Raw genomic sequence first — 18,205 nt, 5'->3', positions numbered from 1 at the left:
TGATTTCCATGCCCCAGATAAGGAAGGAAGGCACCTGGATACCATAGGAAAGAAATTCTCCACAATGGCGGCTACAACGGTCCGAGCAGAAAACTCATTGTCTAACTTAGGTCGATACAACCGCCAGATGTGGTCAGACATCTCCCAATATATCGATCTCCTTCCCGAGAATGCTAGATCTGATGCGCAGAAGATCTTATGAGAGGGAGAGAAGATCTCTGTGGAGATCATAAATTGTGCCATAGATGTCTCGTCCAAGGCTTTCGACAGCTAGCTGGAGCTGCAGTACTAAAACGCCAGGGATGGCTAAAAACCACTTCGTTCCGCCTGGAAATTCAGATGAGAGTTCTAGACATGCCATACAATGGAGATCTCCTGTTTGGGAAGCATGTCGATGTGGCACTACAGTCAATAAAGATAGACACAGAAACGGCTAGATCTTTGGGTACCCTACAATTCAGAAGGCAGCCCTTTCGAGGAGCAAGAGGTAGGGGACATTACTGCTACAGAGGCGGTCTCCACCAATATAGGCAATACCAGCCTTATCAAAGCCAGTTTCGTACAGCCACCATGCAACAACAACCCTATAGACCACCACCAGCGGCAGCCTACAGACTTCCCACCAGAGGAAAGTTTTCCTATATGGGCAAGGACACATCCAAAAAGCACTGACCTCCATCAGGTGCCGGCCACCAACCCCTATTGCAATACTCTGATAGGGGGCAGAATTTCCAGCTTCTCCCACCACTGGTCCCAGATCACTTCAGACCAATGGTTTCTCCATATTATCACCAGAGGGCATACCCTGGAATTTCAACAAACCCCTCCAGATGTACCGCCGCGAGGATCCCACCTGCTCACTTGAAGGCGCTCCTTTAATAGATTACCACAATGATAGACAAGGGAGCAATAGAGATCGTACCGAAGTCTCACCGGGGAACCGGTTTATACTCTGGCTTCTTCCTCATTCGGAAAAAGACAGACTTGCGCCCCATTAGATCGCCGACAACTATACAAGTTCCTGAAAAAAAAAAATATATCATTTTGTGTGGTCACTCTTCAGGATGTATTACAATTGCTCAATCAAGGGGTCACATGCAGGCCTTAGATCTCCAAAACGCCTATTTTAATATCCCTATTCACCCCAGCCACAGGAAATTCTTACGCTTCAAGGTAGCCGGCACCCACTACCAATTCAAAGTGTTACTATTCGGTCTGAGATCAGCTGCTGAAGTGTTCACCAGGGTCTTGGCTCTGGTGGGAGCATATCTCAGACAAAGGGGAGTTCAAGTGTTACCATACTTGGACGATTGGCTCATAAAGGGGAACACATTGTGCCAAGCAGCTAGGGACACAGCAACATGCTTATCTCTTTTCCAACCCTTAGGACTCAGTCATTTACCAAATGTCACACCTAACTCCTACAACCAACATCACCTTTCAAGGAGCCATATTAGATACAGAACTTGCAAAAGCCTTTGCCTCTGAGGAGAGGCAGAAAAAGATTTGAAATATAGGGCTACGCCTTGACAAAAGAAAGTCCATTTCTGTCTGAATCTGCAAATCTTTTCTGGGGATGCTCTCCTTTTGCATTCCGTTGATAACAAACTGGCGTCTCCACATGAGATCACTTAAAGAACAATTAGACAACCAGTGGGTGCAAATGAACTGATCTTTTGACACCATTGTTCAAATAACCCCACCAATGAAGCAGGCCAATGAACACAGATGAGTCCCTAGGGGGATGGGGCGCTCATCTCCCCGACCTGACTGTGAGAGGGAAATTGATCACCCAGGAAGCAAAGCTCCACATCAACGTGCTAGAATTAAAATCCATCTTCCTAGCGCTCCAATCCTTCCTAACCAAGATCAAGGACTCATTAGTTTTGATCTGAACCAACACCACCAGAAGCATGCACTACCTCAACAAGCAAGGTGGTACATGCTCACCAGCTCTATCACTCTAGGTGCAACAGATATGGAATTGGGTACTTCGACATCACATAGCTCTCAGGGCAGAGCACGTTCCAGGAGTGCCCAACACCCTTGCGGGCTCAGTAAGCAGGACCACAACAACCTGCCACGAGTGGGAACTCAACCAGGCAACCCTCAATATCTTTTTCTTTGCTGCTGCATGCCCAGTTTAGATCTCCTTGCAACAAAGGAGAACAAGAAATGCCAGTACTATGCAAACTAGCAACCACAGAGAGGGTTGTGGGAGAATGCGTTTTTGATTAAATGATCAGGAATCTATACTTACCCTTTCCCCCTGATTCTACTGATTCCAAGAGTCCTAAAAATGAAGAGGGAACCTTGCCAGCTGTTACTTATAGCTCCCTAGTGGCCATGCCAGTTTTGGTTCACGGAGCTCCTACTCCTCTCGAAGCAGCTTCACATTCTGTTGGATCCAATGCATTATACATAGCCTCATATTGTTAAAACTTTGCAAACATATGTACACTTTTTTTTATTTTTTACTAGAACCAATGTCAGTTGTGCAGTCCGAGCTTACAACATTCATTTACAGCGCTCACCCTAATAATAAATGCTTTATATAAGGAAATGCCTCCTTGGCATGGTTACCCCCTGACATTTTGCCTTTGCTGATACTAAGTTATGATTTGAAAGTGTGCTGGGATCCTGCTAACCAGGCCCCAGCACCAGTGTTCTTTCCCTAAACTGTACCTTTGTCTCCACAATTGGCACAACCCTGGCACTCGGGTAAGTCCCTTGTAACTGGTACACAGGGCCCTGATGCCGGGGAAGGTTTTTAAGGGCTGCAGCATGTCTTATGCCACCCCAGGGACCCCTCACTCACCACATGCACACTGCTTCACAGCTTGTGTGTGCTGGTGGGGAGAAAATGACTAAGTCGACATGGCACTCCCCTCAGAGTGCCATGCCAACCTCACACTGCCTATGGCATAGGTGAGTCACCCCTCTAGCAGGCCTTACAGCCCTAAGGCAGGGTGCACTATACCACAGGTGAGGGCATAAGCACTATGAGCAGTATATGCCCTTATAGTGTCTAAACCAAACCTTAGACATTGTAAGTACAGGGTAGCCATAAGAGTATATGGTCCTGGAGTCTGTCAAACACGAACTCCACAGCACCATAATGGCTACACTGAAACCCCCCGTGCCCTACAAAACCCCCCTGGTCTGCCCCCCCAAGGACGCGAGTACTTACCTGCTGGCAGACTGGAACCGGGGCACCCCTGTTCTCCATTGAAGCCTATGTGTTTTGGGCACCTCTTTGACCTCTGCACCTGACCAGCCCTGAGCTGCTGGTGTGGTAACTTTGGGGTTGCGTTGAACTCCCAACAGTGTTGAACCCTATAAGCGTTTTACTTACCTGTGAACTTAACATTTACTTACCTCCCCTAGGAACTGTTGATTTTTGCACTAAGGGTCCACTTTTAAAATAGCTTATTGCCATTTTTGTCAAAACTGTACATGCTATTGTGATTATTTAAAGTTCCTAAAATACCTGAGTGAAATACCTTTCATTAGAAGTATTACTTGTAAATCTTGAACCTGTGGGTCTTAAAAAGTAACTAAGAAAATATATTTTTCTATATAAAAACCTATTGGCCTGGAGTAAGTTGTTGAGTGTGTGTTCCTCATTTATTGCCTGTCTGTGTACAACAAATGCTTAACACTACCCTCTGATAAGCCTACTGCTCGACCACACTACCACAAAATAGAGCATTAGCATTATCTCTTTTTGCCACTATCTTACCTCTAAGGGGAACCCTTGGACTCTGTGCACACTATTTCTTACTTTGAAATAGTATATACAGAGCCAACTTCCTACACTTTGCATTAATGAACCATAAATGCAAGTTTGAGCAACATTAAAATGGACAGAACTATGACCTCAACTACAGACCATTCCCTTCCCTGCTCCATAATGTGGTACTTTAAATTGACAGCTAAAGGGATTGTCCTGTAGGCAGTTGGGCCTACTTGTCCGAAGAACAAAACAAACCGGAAATGTTTTGTCCGATAGGAAATCCACATCCCTCAAACTCTTGAGGTCAGTGCATGCTACCATTTTATTTATGCTACAACCGGGGTGGGGGGATGAGGGGACAGGGACAGAGTGGGGGGAAAACTGCAGAGAAATTTCTATATGTCTCTAACGCCTTGGTGACACATTTTCTTCAACTTGGTTGAGAAACATTCCCTTATGCTGGAAGGTGCATTTCTCAACTGACCTTTCACAAGTTTGGCATCATCTTTACTCTGTTTTTAAACAGACAGATGTTTCATGATCGTGGACTTAAATCTTCACATCAGTCTAGACTTTGTGCAAAGTTTTCTATTACCGCCACCACCCATTATTTCATACCAGTTTTTAAAGTAATTCCAAATAAGCTTAGATGATTATATTCCAATATAGTCAATCCTTTTTTCACAACAGAAATATTCTCCTGTATCAGAAACACTCTGATAAGGAGATGAGTGTTAAACTACCCTCTCAAAATCTTTCGGACACTATCTGAATCACCAGAAAGGTCTCCAGAATCATTTAATTTGTCTCACGAGTAAGTACATTTTATTACAGATAATAAAACCATAAGAATTACAGATAAAAAGGTGTTTAAGTACAAATTTCTAAAATTGCTTAGTGCCGACATCGGCTTTCATGTATTTGACAGACTAAAATACGCCATATCATTTGGACATACTGAGGAAGGTTGCTGAGTACCTCAGACATTTCTCTAATGATTTCAAGGGCATTACTATGTGGATATCTTAGCCTGCCAACAAACTAGCTTTGGCCCTTGCTGTCCTTCGTATAGTTTTAGGTGCTGCTGAGCTAACTCAGCTACATCTCCTGTACTGCTGGAGGCAGAGTGCTGCCTGCGAAAAGATGCTCAGTTTTGCTCGTAAATTTAATAAAATGAACTGTCACAATTGGAAAGGCACCCCTCAAGCAAAAAATGATTGTCCGCAAGATCCAATGATTAATTGGAGAAATAAGTAATAACCAATACCTCAGTTGAGATAAAAAGGCTTTGCCAAATTCAAAGGAGGTGCAGAAAAAATTCCTTATGACAGTTTCTGTATTACAAGGATTTAAAACATTGTTTTAGCTGTCATGGTGATTCTAGCTCATCGGGTTGCTAATATATTTAGAACATGACCATCTGCAACAGTGTCAGTATAAGAATTGCCACATTCTACTTTTTGATTTCCTATAGCTTGGTTCTTTAGTCTCTGGCACACTTTTGCGAAGTGCCTCGCATTATCACATGATTAACGACCTGCAACCCTTAATGGGCGGCCCTAACCAACTACATTGGTGGTGTGATGGCCACAACTGAAACATGTTTTTCCGGTAAAAACTGGGCACTTTTTCGTTTGTGTTAACGCCTGTGGTCAGTGGTGGTTGTTTGATGAATTGATCTGCTCCTGCATTTACATTGCCCTTTGAGTCCTGCTCCCAGGCAGATGATTTGGACATCTCTATGCTTTTGTAAATTCTTTATAGTTTCACTGAATGATGAATACTTCATAGACCATACACATTGTTGAGCTTTAGCTTTACATTTTACAACTTGCTGCTCTTTAATCAATTGTGTAGTAAACCTTCAATTTCACAATATGCTGTCTATGGATAAACCAGGTACTTGGAATTCTGTTGCTTCTTACTGGGTGCAGACCACTTAAGAAAAGCTTATGGTGCATAACCACCAAAGTGAATTGTGCATCAGAATGAGTTTTCAAATGATTCACTGCCTGGTGATATTCATCTGGATCTTCATTATGGAGGACCGCTCTCCTCAATAAGAAGTCTTCAAAACTCAAATTGTAGTCTTCATAATCTCTTCTTCTCAGATCACAGTGTATTTCCACCTGTTGATTCAAGATATTTAGTAAAAGCTCTAACCATGATATGCACCTCTTTGGAGGTTCTCCTGGCACCTGAAGGAACTGAGGAGGCAAGTTTACTCTTTGCTTAACCCCTTCGCTGCCAGGCCTTTTCCCCCCTCCTGTGCCAGGCCGTTTTTTGGCTATTTGGGGCAGTTCGTGCTTAGGCCCTCATAACTTTTTGTCCACATAAGCTAGACAAGCCAAATTTGCGTCCTTTTTTTTCAACATCCTAGGAATTCTAGAGGTACCCAGACTTTGTGGGTTCCCCTGAAAGAGACCAAGAAATTAGCCAAAATACAGCAAAAATTTCGTTTTTTTAAGAAAAATACGAAAATAGGGCTGCAGAAGAAGGCTTGTGGTTTTCCCCCTGAAAATGGCATCAACAAATGGTTTGCGGTGCTAAAACCACCATCTTCCCAGCTTTCAGGAACAGGCAGACTTGAATCGGAAAACCAAATTTTTCAACACAATTTTGGCATTTTACTGGGACATACCCCATTTTTAATATTTTTTGCGCTTTTAGCCTCCTTCCAGTCAGTGACAGAAATGGGCGTGAAACCAATGCTGGATCCCAGACACCTAAACATTTCTGAAAAGTAGACAAAATTCTGAATTCAGCAAGGGGTCATTTCTGTAGATCCTACAAGGGTTTCCTACAGAAAATAACAACTGAAAAAGAAAAATATTGAAATTGAGGTGAAAAAAACATCAATTTTTCTCTACGTTTTACTCTGTAACTTTTTCCTGCAATGTCAGATTTTCGAAAGCAATATACTGTTACGTCTGCTGGACTCCTCTGGTTGCGGGGATGTATAGGGCTTGTAGGTTCATCAAGAACCCTAGGTACCCAGAGCCAATAAATGAGCTGCACCCTGCTCTGCGTTTTCATTCTATACCGGATATACAGCAATTAATTTGCTGAAATATAAAGAGTGAAAAATAGCTATCAAGAAAACCTTTGTATTTCCAAAATGGGCACAAGATAAGGTGTTGAGGAGCAGTGGTTATTTGCACATCTCTGAATTCCGGGGTGACCATACTAGCATGTGAATTACAGTGCATTTCTCAAATAGATGTCTTTTTTACACACTCTATTATATTTGGAAGGAAAAAATGTAGAGAAAGACAAGGGGCAATAACACTTGTTTTGCTAATCTATGTTCCCCCAAGTCTCCCGATAAAAATGATACCTCACTTATGTGGGTATGCCTAGCGCCCGCGACAGGAAACGCCCCAAAACGCAACGTGGAGACATCACTTTTTTTTTTTTAAGAAAACAGAGGTGTTTTTTGCAAAGTGCCTGCCTGTAGATTTTGGCCTCTAGCTCAGCCGGCACCTAGGGAAACCTACCAAACCTGTGCATTTTTTAAAACTAAAGTCCTAGGGGAATCCAAGATGGGGTGACTTGTGGGGCTCTGACCAGGTTCTGTTACCCAGAATCCTTTGCAAACCTCAAACCTTGGCAAAAAAAACACGTTGTCCTCAAATTTTGGTGACAGAAAGTTCTGGAATCAGAGAGGAGCCACAAATTTCCTTCCACCCAGCATTCCTCCAAGTCTCCCGATAAAAATGATACCTCACTTGTGTGGGAAGGCCTAGCGCCCACGTCAGGAAATGCCCCAAAACGCAATGTGGACACATCACATTTTTTTAAAGAAAACAGAGGTGTTTTTTGCAAAGTGCCTACCTGTGGATTTTGGCCTCTAGCCAGCCCCAGGGGGGGCAGAAATGGCCTAAAATAAATTTGCCACCCCAGTGGAGCGACCCTTGCCTAAGGGGTCGCTCCCCTTGGTTGAAAATCACCGCTCCCCATCTGAAAAACAAAAACTCCCTGGTGTCTAGTGGTTTCTGTCCCCCTTGGGGGCAGCTTGGCCTCATCAAAATAGGCCAATCTGCCCCCAAAGGGGGCAGAAATGGCCTAAATATAATTTGCCCCCTAGGGGAGCGGCCATTGCCTAAGGGGTCGCTCCCCACACCTAAAACAAAAAAGAAAACAAACAAAAAAATGTATCCCTGGTGCCTAGAGGTTTCTGCCCCCAGGGGGGGCAGAAAAGGCCTTCCAAAAAAATGCCCCTCCTGGGAGCGACCCTTGCCCAAGGGGTCGCTCCCTTATGACAATTTCACACAAAAAAAAATCCCTGGTGTCTAGTGGGCGTTTCAAAAGCCGGATTGCAAGCAGTCCGGCTTTTGAAACGCTTGGAGAGACTTCAAAGGGAAGGAAATACATTTCCTTCCCTTTGAAGCCTCTCCGGGCCTCCCCCACGTGATCGAAAGAGAAATGCAAAGCATTTCTCTTTCAATCGCGCTGGAAGCTGATCTTCCAGTGCGATGGGGGAGGCTCTGTGATTGTCAGCGCGAGCGTGCTGATGTCACGGGTGGGTGTGGGGGGGGTTCCGGGGTGGAAGGGGAAGGGCTAGGGCTTCCCCTTCCATCCCTGCCTTTGGGGGGGTGGGTGGGGAGCACAGGGGGGAGCGCTAGCGCTCCCCCCCCAGGTCCCGTGCCTTGGACGAGGTGACCTCGTCCAAGGCACTCGAGAGGTTAATGAACTGTGTGACCTTTTAAAAGAATAAAATATTAGTGGCATGTGTAGCTGTACACACACATGTTGGGCGTTCTGTTGCCATTTAGTATTGGGCTTGGATGTGCAACTTGTTTTTCTTTTAATAAGTCTTCGAGTCAGGAGGTATGGTGAATCCACCAGTTTCTGGTAAAATGTTTGGACATCGCCTCCATCATTAGGCTGTTTTTTTCCACTCTCTGATTCAGAAGTGTTCGCACCGACCTCTGGGTTGATACCTTGTGGTGGTGTTGCTGGGCCTGTTCGAATCCTTTACACTCGTCTATGTAAACCATCATTCCATCTTCTCTTTGCCTTGAAGCGTTGTGCATCCTCATCTGGTTCCACAACCAAGACTTCTCTGTGTCCTGTGCAGGGCATTGCCCCTCTGGAACCTTCTCTGAAGTTGATTTATGCCCTAAAATGTTCCATCCTGGATGGAAGTGATGCCGTTCCAGAAGTGCTGTACGTTTTTGCAGTGGTGTGTAACATTTGTCTGTTCCTGGAGTACGAGAAGGCCTCCTGTGTTGCTTGCCTGGTCTTCTGTAATAAAAAGACCTTGCATTAATGATGAGCTGAACGCCTCGCATCTGTCTTCCACTTGAAGAGGGCTCTAAAGCAGAGGTTGCTCAGCTTTACTTCCCCAGTGTCAATCACCGCGGACTGTAGCTGTAAGTAAGACTTCCCCACCCCACCCTCCTTCCTCAGGCTGTAGACTCTGCTTCTCTTAAAATTAAGCTGACCTTCGAGGAGGCCATCAACCCACCAGTGGAGCTGGTGCCTAAGATCCCGCAGCACCATGCCAGAGGCACTAGTTCACCACGTCCTCTACCGTGCCTACCTCTGCCTCGCTTTTCCCCTACTCCTTTGCTGCCTTCGTCATTCTCCCCCCTCCCCAAATTACCACCTCCAGACTCTGTCTCATTCTCCACTCAGGTCACCACATTCTGGGTTTTGAGGAGACAGTTAAGGATTTCCTCATGATTCTTACGACGCCCCTTTAGACCCACACCTTCAGGATGATCAGTAGGGCAATTATGATGTCGACCCACTACTGGACAGACAGTGGACTCAGAAAAGCACACAAAGCAACACATTTTTGAGGAGCACTTCACTCAGCATCCAGAATAAACTTGATGAGAGTCACAAACAAGCTGTGATCAAAAACAGGGCATTGATTAGAGAGGACTCTACTCTTTGCTGTTCGACAGACGTAGAAATATGAGGAGGCGTATGTCCAGTTCATGCAAGAACAGGAGACGAAAAAGACTACCAATCCAGGGTCCAGAGAGACCACAAAGTGTTCCGGAATAGATGCTGCAGGAAATGGATGAAAAAAATCTCCACTTATGATTCTCAGCACTTTTCATAGGAATGCAAAGCCATTATTTGGTGCAGGGAAGAAAACCCGATGGTTGGGAATGAAACTGTTGAAAGACCATAACCAAAAATAAATCTGTAAGCTTAAAAAAGAAAGTGGATGTTTGCCACCGAATTTGTGAGAAAATACAGTAAAAACCCCAAACCGTTTTTTGTGAACCGCCCACAAAACTCAGTTAAAGAGCTTGTCCCTAATCATTTCTTTGTTCTTTAAGGCCATCCATTTTGGCTTGGCCAAAAGCTAGGCCACACAGCCAAACCCTGGCATACAGGTTCAGGGGCTGTAGGCAGTAGGGGTTGACTACTTCCTGTGGGTTGGGTGTAAGAGCTGGCTATAGACCACTTATAGCAGGAATTGACTGCCCATGGTGGGTTAGGTTCAGGTCATGCAACCACCACACCTACGACTGAAGGCTGTTCTCAAGGTTGAGTAGCCACCTGTGAGGATTGGGCTAAGGTCCTGGTAGAAGGCCTGCCCAGTGGATAAAGTAGGTTGGTTGCATAGTTGGCCAAAGGCTAATAGGGCAAAGGTTTTGGACTCCTGAGTTGCCAGTGACGGTATTGACTGGGCTAATAGTAAATAAGAAATAATTGATAGGAAGATATGAGTTTGGGTGAGCAGGTATTGCAATACAATTTACAATTATTTTTTTATTCAAAATAAAAAATGCAATTAACATTTCAATCAGAATTTTGCTTAATTGTCACGAGTTGGTGTTGGGATTTAATACACATTTACTAATACAGGAGCAGTATCGGACACTGTTAAAACGGTTTTTTGTTTCTTTTATGGTGTCTGTGACATTTACATTTGCGTTCATGTAATAATGTGTTAACCGCCATGAACAAGAAACGTGTCGACTGTTTCATGTCTATATATAATAAAATATCACTCTTAAAAGCTCTCTAGCAGTGCATACTGTTCTATGGAAAAAAAGACCCTCTGTAAATAAGGGCGGCTTGCTGCCACTAGCCCCACCCTTTCCTCTCCCGCAGCACTAGTCCTTGCTTGTTGATGCCGTTTAAATGTTGAGGGTAAAAGAATCTCACTTGACGTCATCGTGTATTAAATATATTGTGCTATACATTACGTGCAAAAAAATAACCCACTAGCGATGCTTGTTTTTACTCCCTCAGATACCTGAAGAGGTTCAAGGTAATGAAGATCAAAGTACTGCGCAGTTGGTGCCGTCAAATCTTGAAAGGGTTGCAGTTTCTGCACACCCGCACCCCACCCATCATTCACAGGGACCTTAAGTGTGATAATATCTTTATCACGGGGCCAACTGGATCCGTTAAAATTGGTGACCTGGGTCTGGCCACCCTGAAGCGGGCATCATTTGCTAAGAGTGTGATAGGTAAGATGAGCGTCGGTGCCATTCTCGTTATTTTGAGCATTGTGTGGTTCTTAAGTTTCTTTCACCACTATCTTTGAACTATAGTTCAAATGGTCTTGCTGTTATGGCTTTAACATGTATTGCTGCAGAGTAAAATATCTACTGTTCCTGTTGTTAGGATGATTTGCAAAAAGTTGGGAACTTTGCCAGCACTGAGACACTTGTCTTAGCGCAACAGTGCCGATTGTGATTGAGTGGCACACCTTGTTTCAGAACACACGAATGGAGCATGAGCCCCTTCTCCTGGTTTCAGTTTTTTACTAACTGCTTGGAAATGTGAACACTAATCCTTAACGTTTCTTTGACACCTAAGCATTATTGCTCCACTTATTTAGGTATTTCACGTGAACCCAGTACTGTAACAAGCGTTTGCAAAGCCAGCAGCTCGTGCCCTAAGTATGCGAATTGAGTAGACCAGATACTTGCTTGCTCACAGACTCCCGAGGAAGGATACAAGGTAATAAAGCTTGAAGGTCAAAAGTCTTAGGGCCTGATTACTACCTTGGCGGAGGGGATGACTCCGTCCCAAACGTCACTGAAATCCCGCCCGACATATTAGAAGTTCCTTTATAGCCTACGGAATTTGTAATATGACGGACAAGATATCCCTCACGTTTGGGACGCAGTGTAATCCCCTCCGCCAAAGTCGTAATTAGGCCCTTAATTTGTGCTTGCAGAATGCATTTCTAAACACAAAGCAACTCAGTGCTAAGGGCAGAAAAGCATTGAAGAAACATGCCACAAGGAGGAAAATGTGAGGGTAAATTAGCTAGCAATGTAGTTAAGGACGAAAAGGAGAATAAAAATGGGGGACTTGAAGTGAGTGAGTAAAGAGATACGTTGGCAAAAGAAATAATAAAATTGCTGTGTGCAGTGAAGTCAAAGTTACAGAGCAGCGAGGTTCAGATATGAAAAAACAAATGTAAATCATACAAAAAAAAAACAGGTGTTAGTGAATGGGAAATAACATTTAAATAAAACTGGAATGTATGGGCAAACAAAAGTTACGAAAGTGCAAGGATTGGGACCTGAAGAGGGCTATAAAAGGGATGGAGCAGGATCGTGAATGGAAACAAAAGTTAACGAAAATACAGTGCAGGTCCAATACATTTGGGAACGGTGATTGGGAAGCAATGTTTTATATAAACAGGGCTGTGCAGGCGTGTAAAACTTTCAGAAGACCAGGGGTTGGTGCCAAAATGAAAGCTAATTAAATGACAACAGAAATTTGGGTGGCGGATGAGAAAGAGCAGTGAGTAGAAAGCAGTTTCTTTAAATAAGTAAAACTGATGTGCGGGCAAAGAAAAAGGAGTAACAGGAATTTGCAGTCGAGTGAAATGTGTGGAGTAAGGGAAGGAAATAAAAATGCTGTGGAGGTTTGTGATAAAAGCAATTGGGTACAGTAAAGCGGACCAGGGAAAGTTATAGCAGACATGGATTAGGGCCGAAAGAAAACGATATACAATTACAATGAAGGTTTCCGTCCAAACACTGAAAATTGAAATGCGCAGGTGAATAAAAGTATCCAGGAAGGAGGAAGGAACCCTAAAAGGAAGTTCTGCCTGAGAAATTGAGGTAAAATGTTGCCTTAAAAAGGGAAAATAGGAAAAGAGGCAAGCGGGCAAGGAAATTGCATTAAAAATGTTTTTCCAATATGGTGTGTGATATCTAAGGAAGAAGTGAAGAAGCCGCACAAGCAACGATTGAAGAGGGTTGAGGGTGCCTTGGCATTACTGCGATACCAACCATTCTGATTTACCTCCCTTTTTGTAAGCATTAACCCCCTTCATACCCAAGCCTCTCTGTACATACTAATTTCTTGAAAATGACTGATGGGATTTACACCAAATAACAAAAAGCATGCTTTGCGAGAAAAAGGTCAAACTTTTTACCACTAGCTTTTTTTTACCAAATTTGGTGTAATTCTGTTCAGCTGTTTTTTCTTTATCAGAGAGCAAAGTTTCCTATGGGAGTGCAAAATTTCCGATCCTTCGTACCAAAGTTTCAAGTTTCAAATCTGTTAAGGCCATAGAGGCTAGGACTATGCTCTACTTTCTTCACTTATTTCAATACAGCAGACTTCAAAAACATCAAAGAACAATCTTTCCCAAGAACCACAAGGAAATGAAATCGAAAAACCTTGAATCAATCAGTCTCCATTGCCTCCTATAGTCTGATATCCTCTTTCTTTGTGCAAAAGTTCACAATCTCCTTTTGCACCTCATTTTTGTGGTCTCATTTTGTACATTGATAAAAACACAATCACTCTTCTCTGTTTTCTGAATTACCTTCTGTAAATGTATACAAGTTACAAGCTTTCCTCATCCTTAACACCAATCCATCCAAAACGTCATCCACAGTTAATTAAAAAAAAAAAAAAAAAATGAAACAAAATACACAGACCGGAATCCAAAAGGAATGGTTGTTACCAGAACCATTATCTCTCCCATTTAATTAGCCCCCTTTTTCAGGGACAGGTGTACAATCCCTTTGATTGTTTGGTGGGATAATCTTCACCTCTGTATTCTCAATAGAATTGAAACTTTCCGTTACAAAAGCTAGGATGTTTTACATTCTGTGTCAGCACCAGAGGTGATGACCGTGCTCTGTGAAAGCCTGTTTACTTCCAATGATGCCATATCTTAATGAATTAGGAAAGTTAGTGTCCACATTTAAATTATTAGATAAAACACAAGCATTATTTAAAAGGATCATCTCCCCTAAGGTTTTCCCCAGGGTTGGTCGCGGGTAGAGGGCGCTCAACCAGGCACTTCCTTATTAGCCAAAGCCCCATCAAGAGGCTAAGGCTCTCGACGTGTGCATTGGCATGATCAATCCCGATTTGGGGGTTTCTTTCTCTGGAGCCAGAGGGACCTTGCACAGTCACATACAAAGATCCAATTCAGGTAAAGGTTCTCCTTTTTTCCCAACTAAAGGTGGGAGAATGGCGAGTAGGCTGTATCACAATTGTGGATTTCTAAAGTCAGACACTTTGGTCCTGCAGACAGTGCAAGGGTTTCATACAGGATTTTACGGCAGTACTTTCCAAAAACAATGACCAAGATCCCTAACCTTCTCAGATCAAGAGGCTTTCCTCAGTGATGAAGAGGTGGCGCAACTGGTGGCAAAAACATAACCCCAGCCAACATGTATCCACAACAGTTTGTGGGCACCTTTTTTTTGGTTTGGAAAACTGATAAGTGCAACGGCCAGTAATAAACTTCAGTGTTCAATTAGTGGCTGGTATATCGTCACTTAAAAATGGAGGATTTTCATATGCTGCATGATCTTCTGAGACTGGACCTCAAGCTTGTGTACCTGACAGTCCCAATCTACCCTTTGCATAGCAGGGTCCTGCAGTTCGTGTAAAGTCATCAAGCCATCGATTTCTGCATGTTACCGCTTGGCCTATTTTTGCAACGTGGTGCTTTACGAAGGTGCTAAAGACGGCCATGGACCGCCTGAGATCCCAGGATGCCCATCTTATCTGCATGGACAATACTATTGATGGACCAGTGTCCGAGGTAGTTATTGGAGTATCTCCAAGTAACAGTGAAACTGCTGCAAGGTTTGGGCTTTGTCACCAACAAAACATCTTATTATGCCCACCCAGAGAACTACATTCCTGGTTTTCATATTAGGTTCCAAGGAACCCAAATTGAGTCTTCCTTCCAGGAAAACGCCAAAGATTCACTTGGAACTTTGGGGGGGGGGGGGAAGGGAGGAGAAACACACACTGGCACCAAGGCAGATCACCCTCCTGTTGGGTCTCCTGTCACCTTTGATTCAAGCAATTTTTTCAGGACCGCTACACTACAGAGGTACTTCAGTGGCTAGAAGCCTAGAATTTGCGTGTGTTTTATGAAAGGAGAGAAGGTTTGCACTCCCCTTGACAAGGATGGAAGAGGTCCTAGTGGCCTTTACAACACATATACAGTTAAGGCACTGCCAGTTCGTGGTGTCTAACCATGTTTTTGACGTACTGCTTGATTGTTTGGCGAGTTTTGGTATGATACTCATTATGGCTCAGGCCTGGGATCATGGAGTTGTTTATCTTGTTCATATTATATTTAAAGTGCCTGGTAGACGGGGAGAGTGCGTATTTAGAGGGGGGGAAGGGAAGGGGGCTTGGAGGGGAGGAGCGGCTATGGGGCTGAACATTGTTGATTTTTATGGCTGCAGAGTACGCTATATTAATGTGGAACATTTGGGGTATGGGTAATCCTATTAAACGATACAGGGTTTATACTCACCTCAGGTGGCAACAGATATATTTTGCATTTGACACACTGGGAATTGCTTAAGCTTAGCCATGGATGGAGGGGCCAATTTTATGGTACTGGACACTCTTATGCCAGGGGTACCCTAATCTGGGTGGCGCCGGAAGTGCCCTTCGTTAAAACCAGGGTGCACATAGACCGGGAAGGGCGATACGTTCTCCTAGAGGGCCAACTAAATGGTCACCCTATCATTCTGGCATCAATATATGGCCCTAACACTGCCTAAGGGGCTTATTTAAATTAGCTGACCCCAACTTCATTACATGATCCTGAGGCTCTTGGTCTCAGGGGGTGGGGGGGGGGGTTTGGAAGAGACTTTAATCCCTCCCCTCCTGAACACTCCTGACCTACAAGCCACTAAACACTTCCAACAGTGGTCTCACTCCATGCGTTTACAGGATTTCTGGTGGTTAAATCACCCAGGGAATACTCTTACTATGCACTAGGATACCAAATACACACAAGACTAGATTATATTTTCTGTGACTCGCTTTTTTGGCTTGGTATCTGTGGTTCTGAATATGTAGGCAGAACACTATCCGATCATAATCCCCTTAAAGTTATTTTCCAGTGGGGCAAATCCAAACCACCAATCCCATTGTGGAAGTTACGAGCGGAAGCTCTGCAGGATGCAGCGTATAAGGCTACGATAGGTACCCCTATCTCAGAATATTTTAAGCAAAACTCAGTCAATGTAGGTGACCTCAGAGTGGAATGGGATGCGTTGAAGGTGGTTTTGCGAGGCATTACATGGCCACCTCTTGGGGGATGAAATCTACCCTTACGCGTAGTATATTGAACCTTGAACTTGATATGCATAGGCTGGAAAAGGAGGCTGTATGTGACCCCCTAGCACGCCCACTGTTGTTGGCTGTGCACGGTCAACACCAGGAAGAACTGCGGCGACTAGGTAATGTAGAATATAAAGCACACCAGACCCAACAACATAAGGATGGAGACAGACCGGGACTCACACTTCATGGCTGCTGCGCTTGGAAGTGCCCGGGGGTGATTCGCAACAACAGGGGTAAAGTGGTAAACACCCAGGAGGCAATTACTGAAATCTTTACACAGTATTTTGAAACTGTGTAACATTGTACTCTGTACCGCCTGCCCCTTCCGTTTCCAAAACCGTGCATTTCTGCTAGATCTGCCCCTGCCCAGCCTGACACAGCAGCAGAGACAGGACTTAGAGCAACTGTTACAGTTAGACGAAATGCGATTAGAGATTCAACAGATGGCCAGTGGAAAGACCCCCGGACTGGATGGGTTTCCAGTTGAATTTTACGCTGCCTACAGGGACTCTCTTGGGCCTCGGTTGCTAGATATTCATAGGGCATCATGTCAACTATGGGAACTCCCATTTTCGCTGTGCGAAGCACTTACAGTAGTGTTACCCAAGCTGGGTAAAGACCCGCTTGAAGTGGGCTCATATCGACCCTTATCAATGCTAAACATTGGTTCTAAGATCCTAAGCAAGACCCTGGCAAACGGACTGCTCCCGATGATCTCTACCTTAATACACCCCGATCAGTGTGTATTTGTGTCACGCAGGGCCACATATCGCAACACCGTACAGCTATGGCACATCATAGATGCAGTCTCCAGGGATACGGACCACCCGGTGGCTATATCCCTGGACCTTGAAAAGACATCCAACACACTTAGCTGGGCCTACTTGATGCGGGTCCTGAAACGATTTGTGCTTGTCCCTTGTTTCATACGGTGGGCTCAGCTGCTATACACACCGTCCCTCGGGTGAGAGTCCGCACTGGCTACCAGATATCTTGCTTCTTTTCCATCCAAAGGGGGACACAACAGGGATGTTCACTCTCCCCGGTGCTTTTTGTGCTGTCTATGGAACTGCTGGCGGCACAATTGCGGGTGAGGGAACTAGAATGGGGACTCTGGGTGGGCGGATGGTGGCATATCACATCTCTATATGCGGTTGATGTCTTAATGTATTTGCATGAGGTTGCCAGTGCCCTCCCAGATTTATTTGCTTTATTAACCAATTTGGTGAAGTGGCGGGCCCTAAGGTGAATTGGGGTAAATCTTGTGCATTCTCCCTATGTTAAGCTAGCGACGTAGCGGGGTTACCGTCAAGCGGGGAGTGGCTTATGTGGGCCACTGGGATCTTTTGTTATTTAGGGTTCAATGTGTATCACTCTGAGATGGACCTAGTGGAGGGTAACAATGGCAAGGCCCTAACCTCTACCTGACAATCTTTAGCCTTCTGATCGCGCCTGACCCTCTCCCCTAGGGGAAGAGCAGCCATTGCCAAAATGTTGGTTCTTTCCAGATTGCTCTACTTGTCATGGCATTACTGGTCCCGCTTGGGAAGGCCTTTTTTAAGGCTGAGCGCAGTCTGCTAACACCACTTATATGGGGATCGGGATGCAGGAGGGTGGTCCTGAATGCACTCCAGCACCCCTTGACCTAAGGTGGCATGGCGGTGCCAGATATAGAACAATACTATGCACCAGCTCAACTGCAGTGGCTGATGCTCTGGTTGACTGGTGATCAAACAATAGAAGGGGATATGGTGCGAGCCGCTGTGGGGAGGGAGAGGTGCTGAGATGGCTCCTCTCATTGGGCAGACGCTGTGTAGATTTAGGTCTGCTGCTGCGGACAGCAGGGACGGCCTGGACTCTAAGTGGATCCACGGCGACGGTTGTTCCCCTACTCACTTCGACTCCCGACATGGG

At 44.7% G+C, this 18,205-nt stretch overlaps 1 protein-coding gene and 1 non-coding gene across 7 annotated transcripts in view; both read left to right on the top strand.

The window, feature by feature from the left end:
• Window positions 1-18,205, top strand: part of WNK1 (WNK lysine deficient protein kinase 1) — a 669,373-nt gene that overhangs the window by 114,474 nt on the left and 536,694 nt on the right. For all 6 annotated transcript variants that reach the window (XM_069228121.1, XM_069228119.1, XM_069228120.1 and 3 more), the window contains exon 3: window positions 10,958-11,178. In XM_069228121.1, the coding sequence (XP_069084222.1) occupies window positions 10,958-11,178 (221 nt within the window). The remainder of the gene's footprint in view (window positions 1-10,957; window positions 11,179-18,205) is intronic.
• Window positions 15,072-15,195, top strand: LOC138288653 (U6atac minor spliceosomal RNA). Its single transcript, XR_011202509.1, has one exon. It is a non-coding gene; the product is annotated as a U6atac minor spliceosomal RNA (small nuclear RNA).

This window comes from Pleurodeles waltl, chromosome 4_1 (genome assembly GCF_031143425.1).
Source record: "Pleurodeles waltl isolate 20211129_DDA chromosome 4_1, aPleWal1.hap1.20221129, whole genome shotgun sequence".
Lineage (NCBI taxonomy): Eukaryota > Metazoa > Chordata > Amphibia > Caudata > Salamandridae > Pleurodeles > Pleurodeles waltl.
Note: the sequence above shows the minus strand (reverse complement) of the source record. Positions and strands in the feature narration are given on the sequence as shown.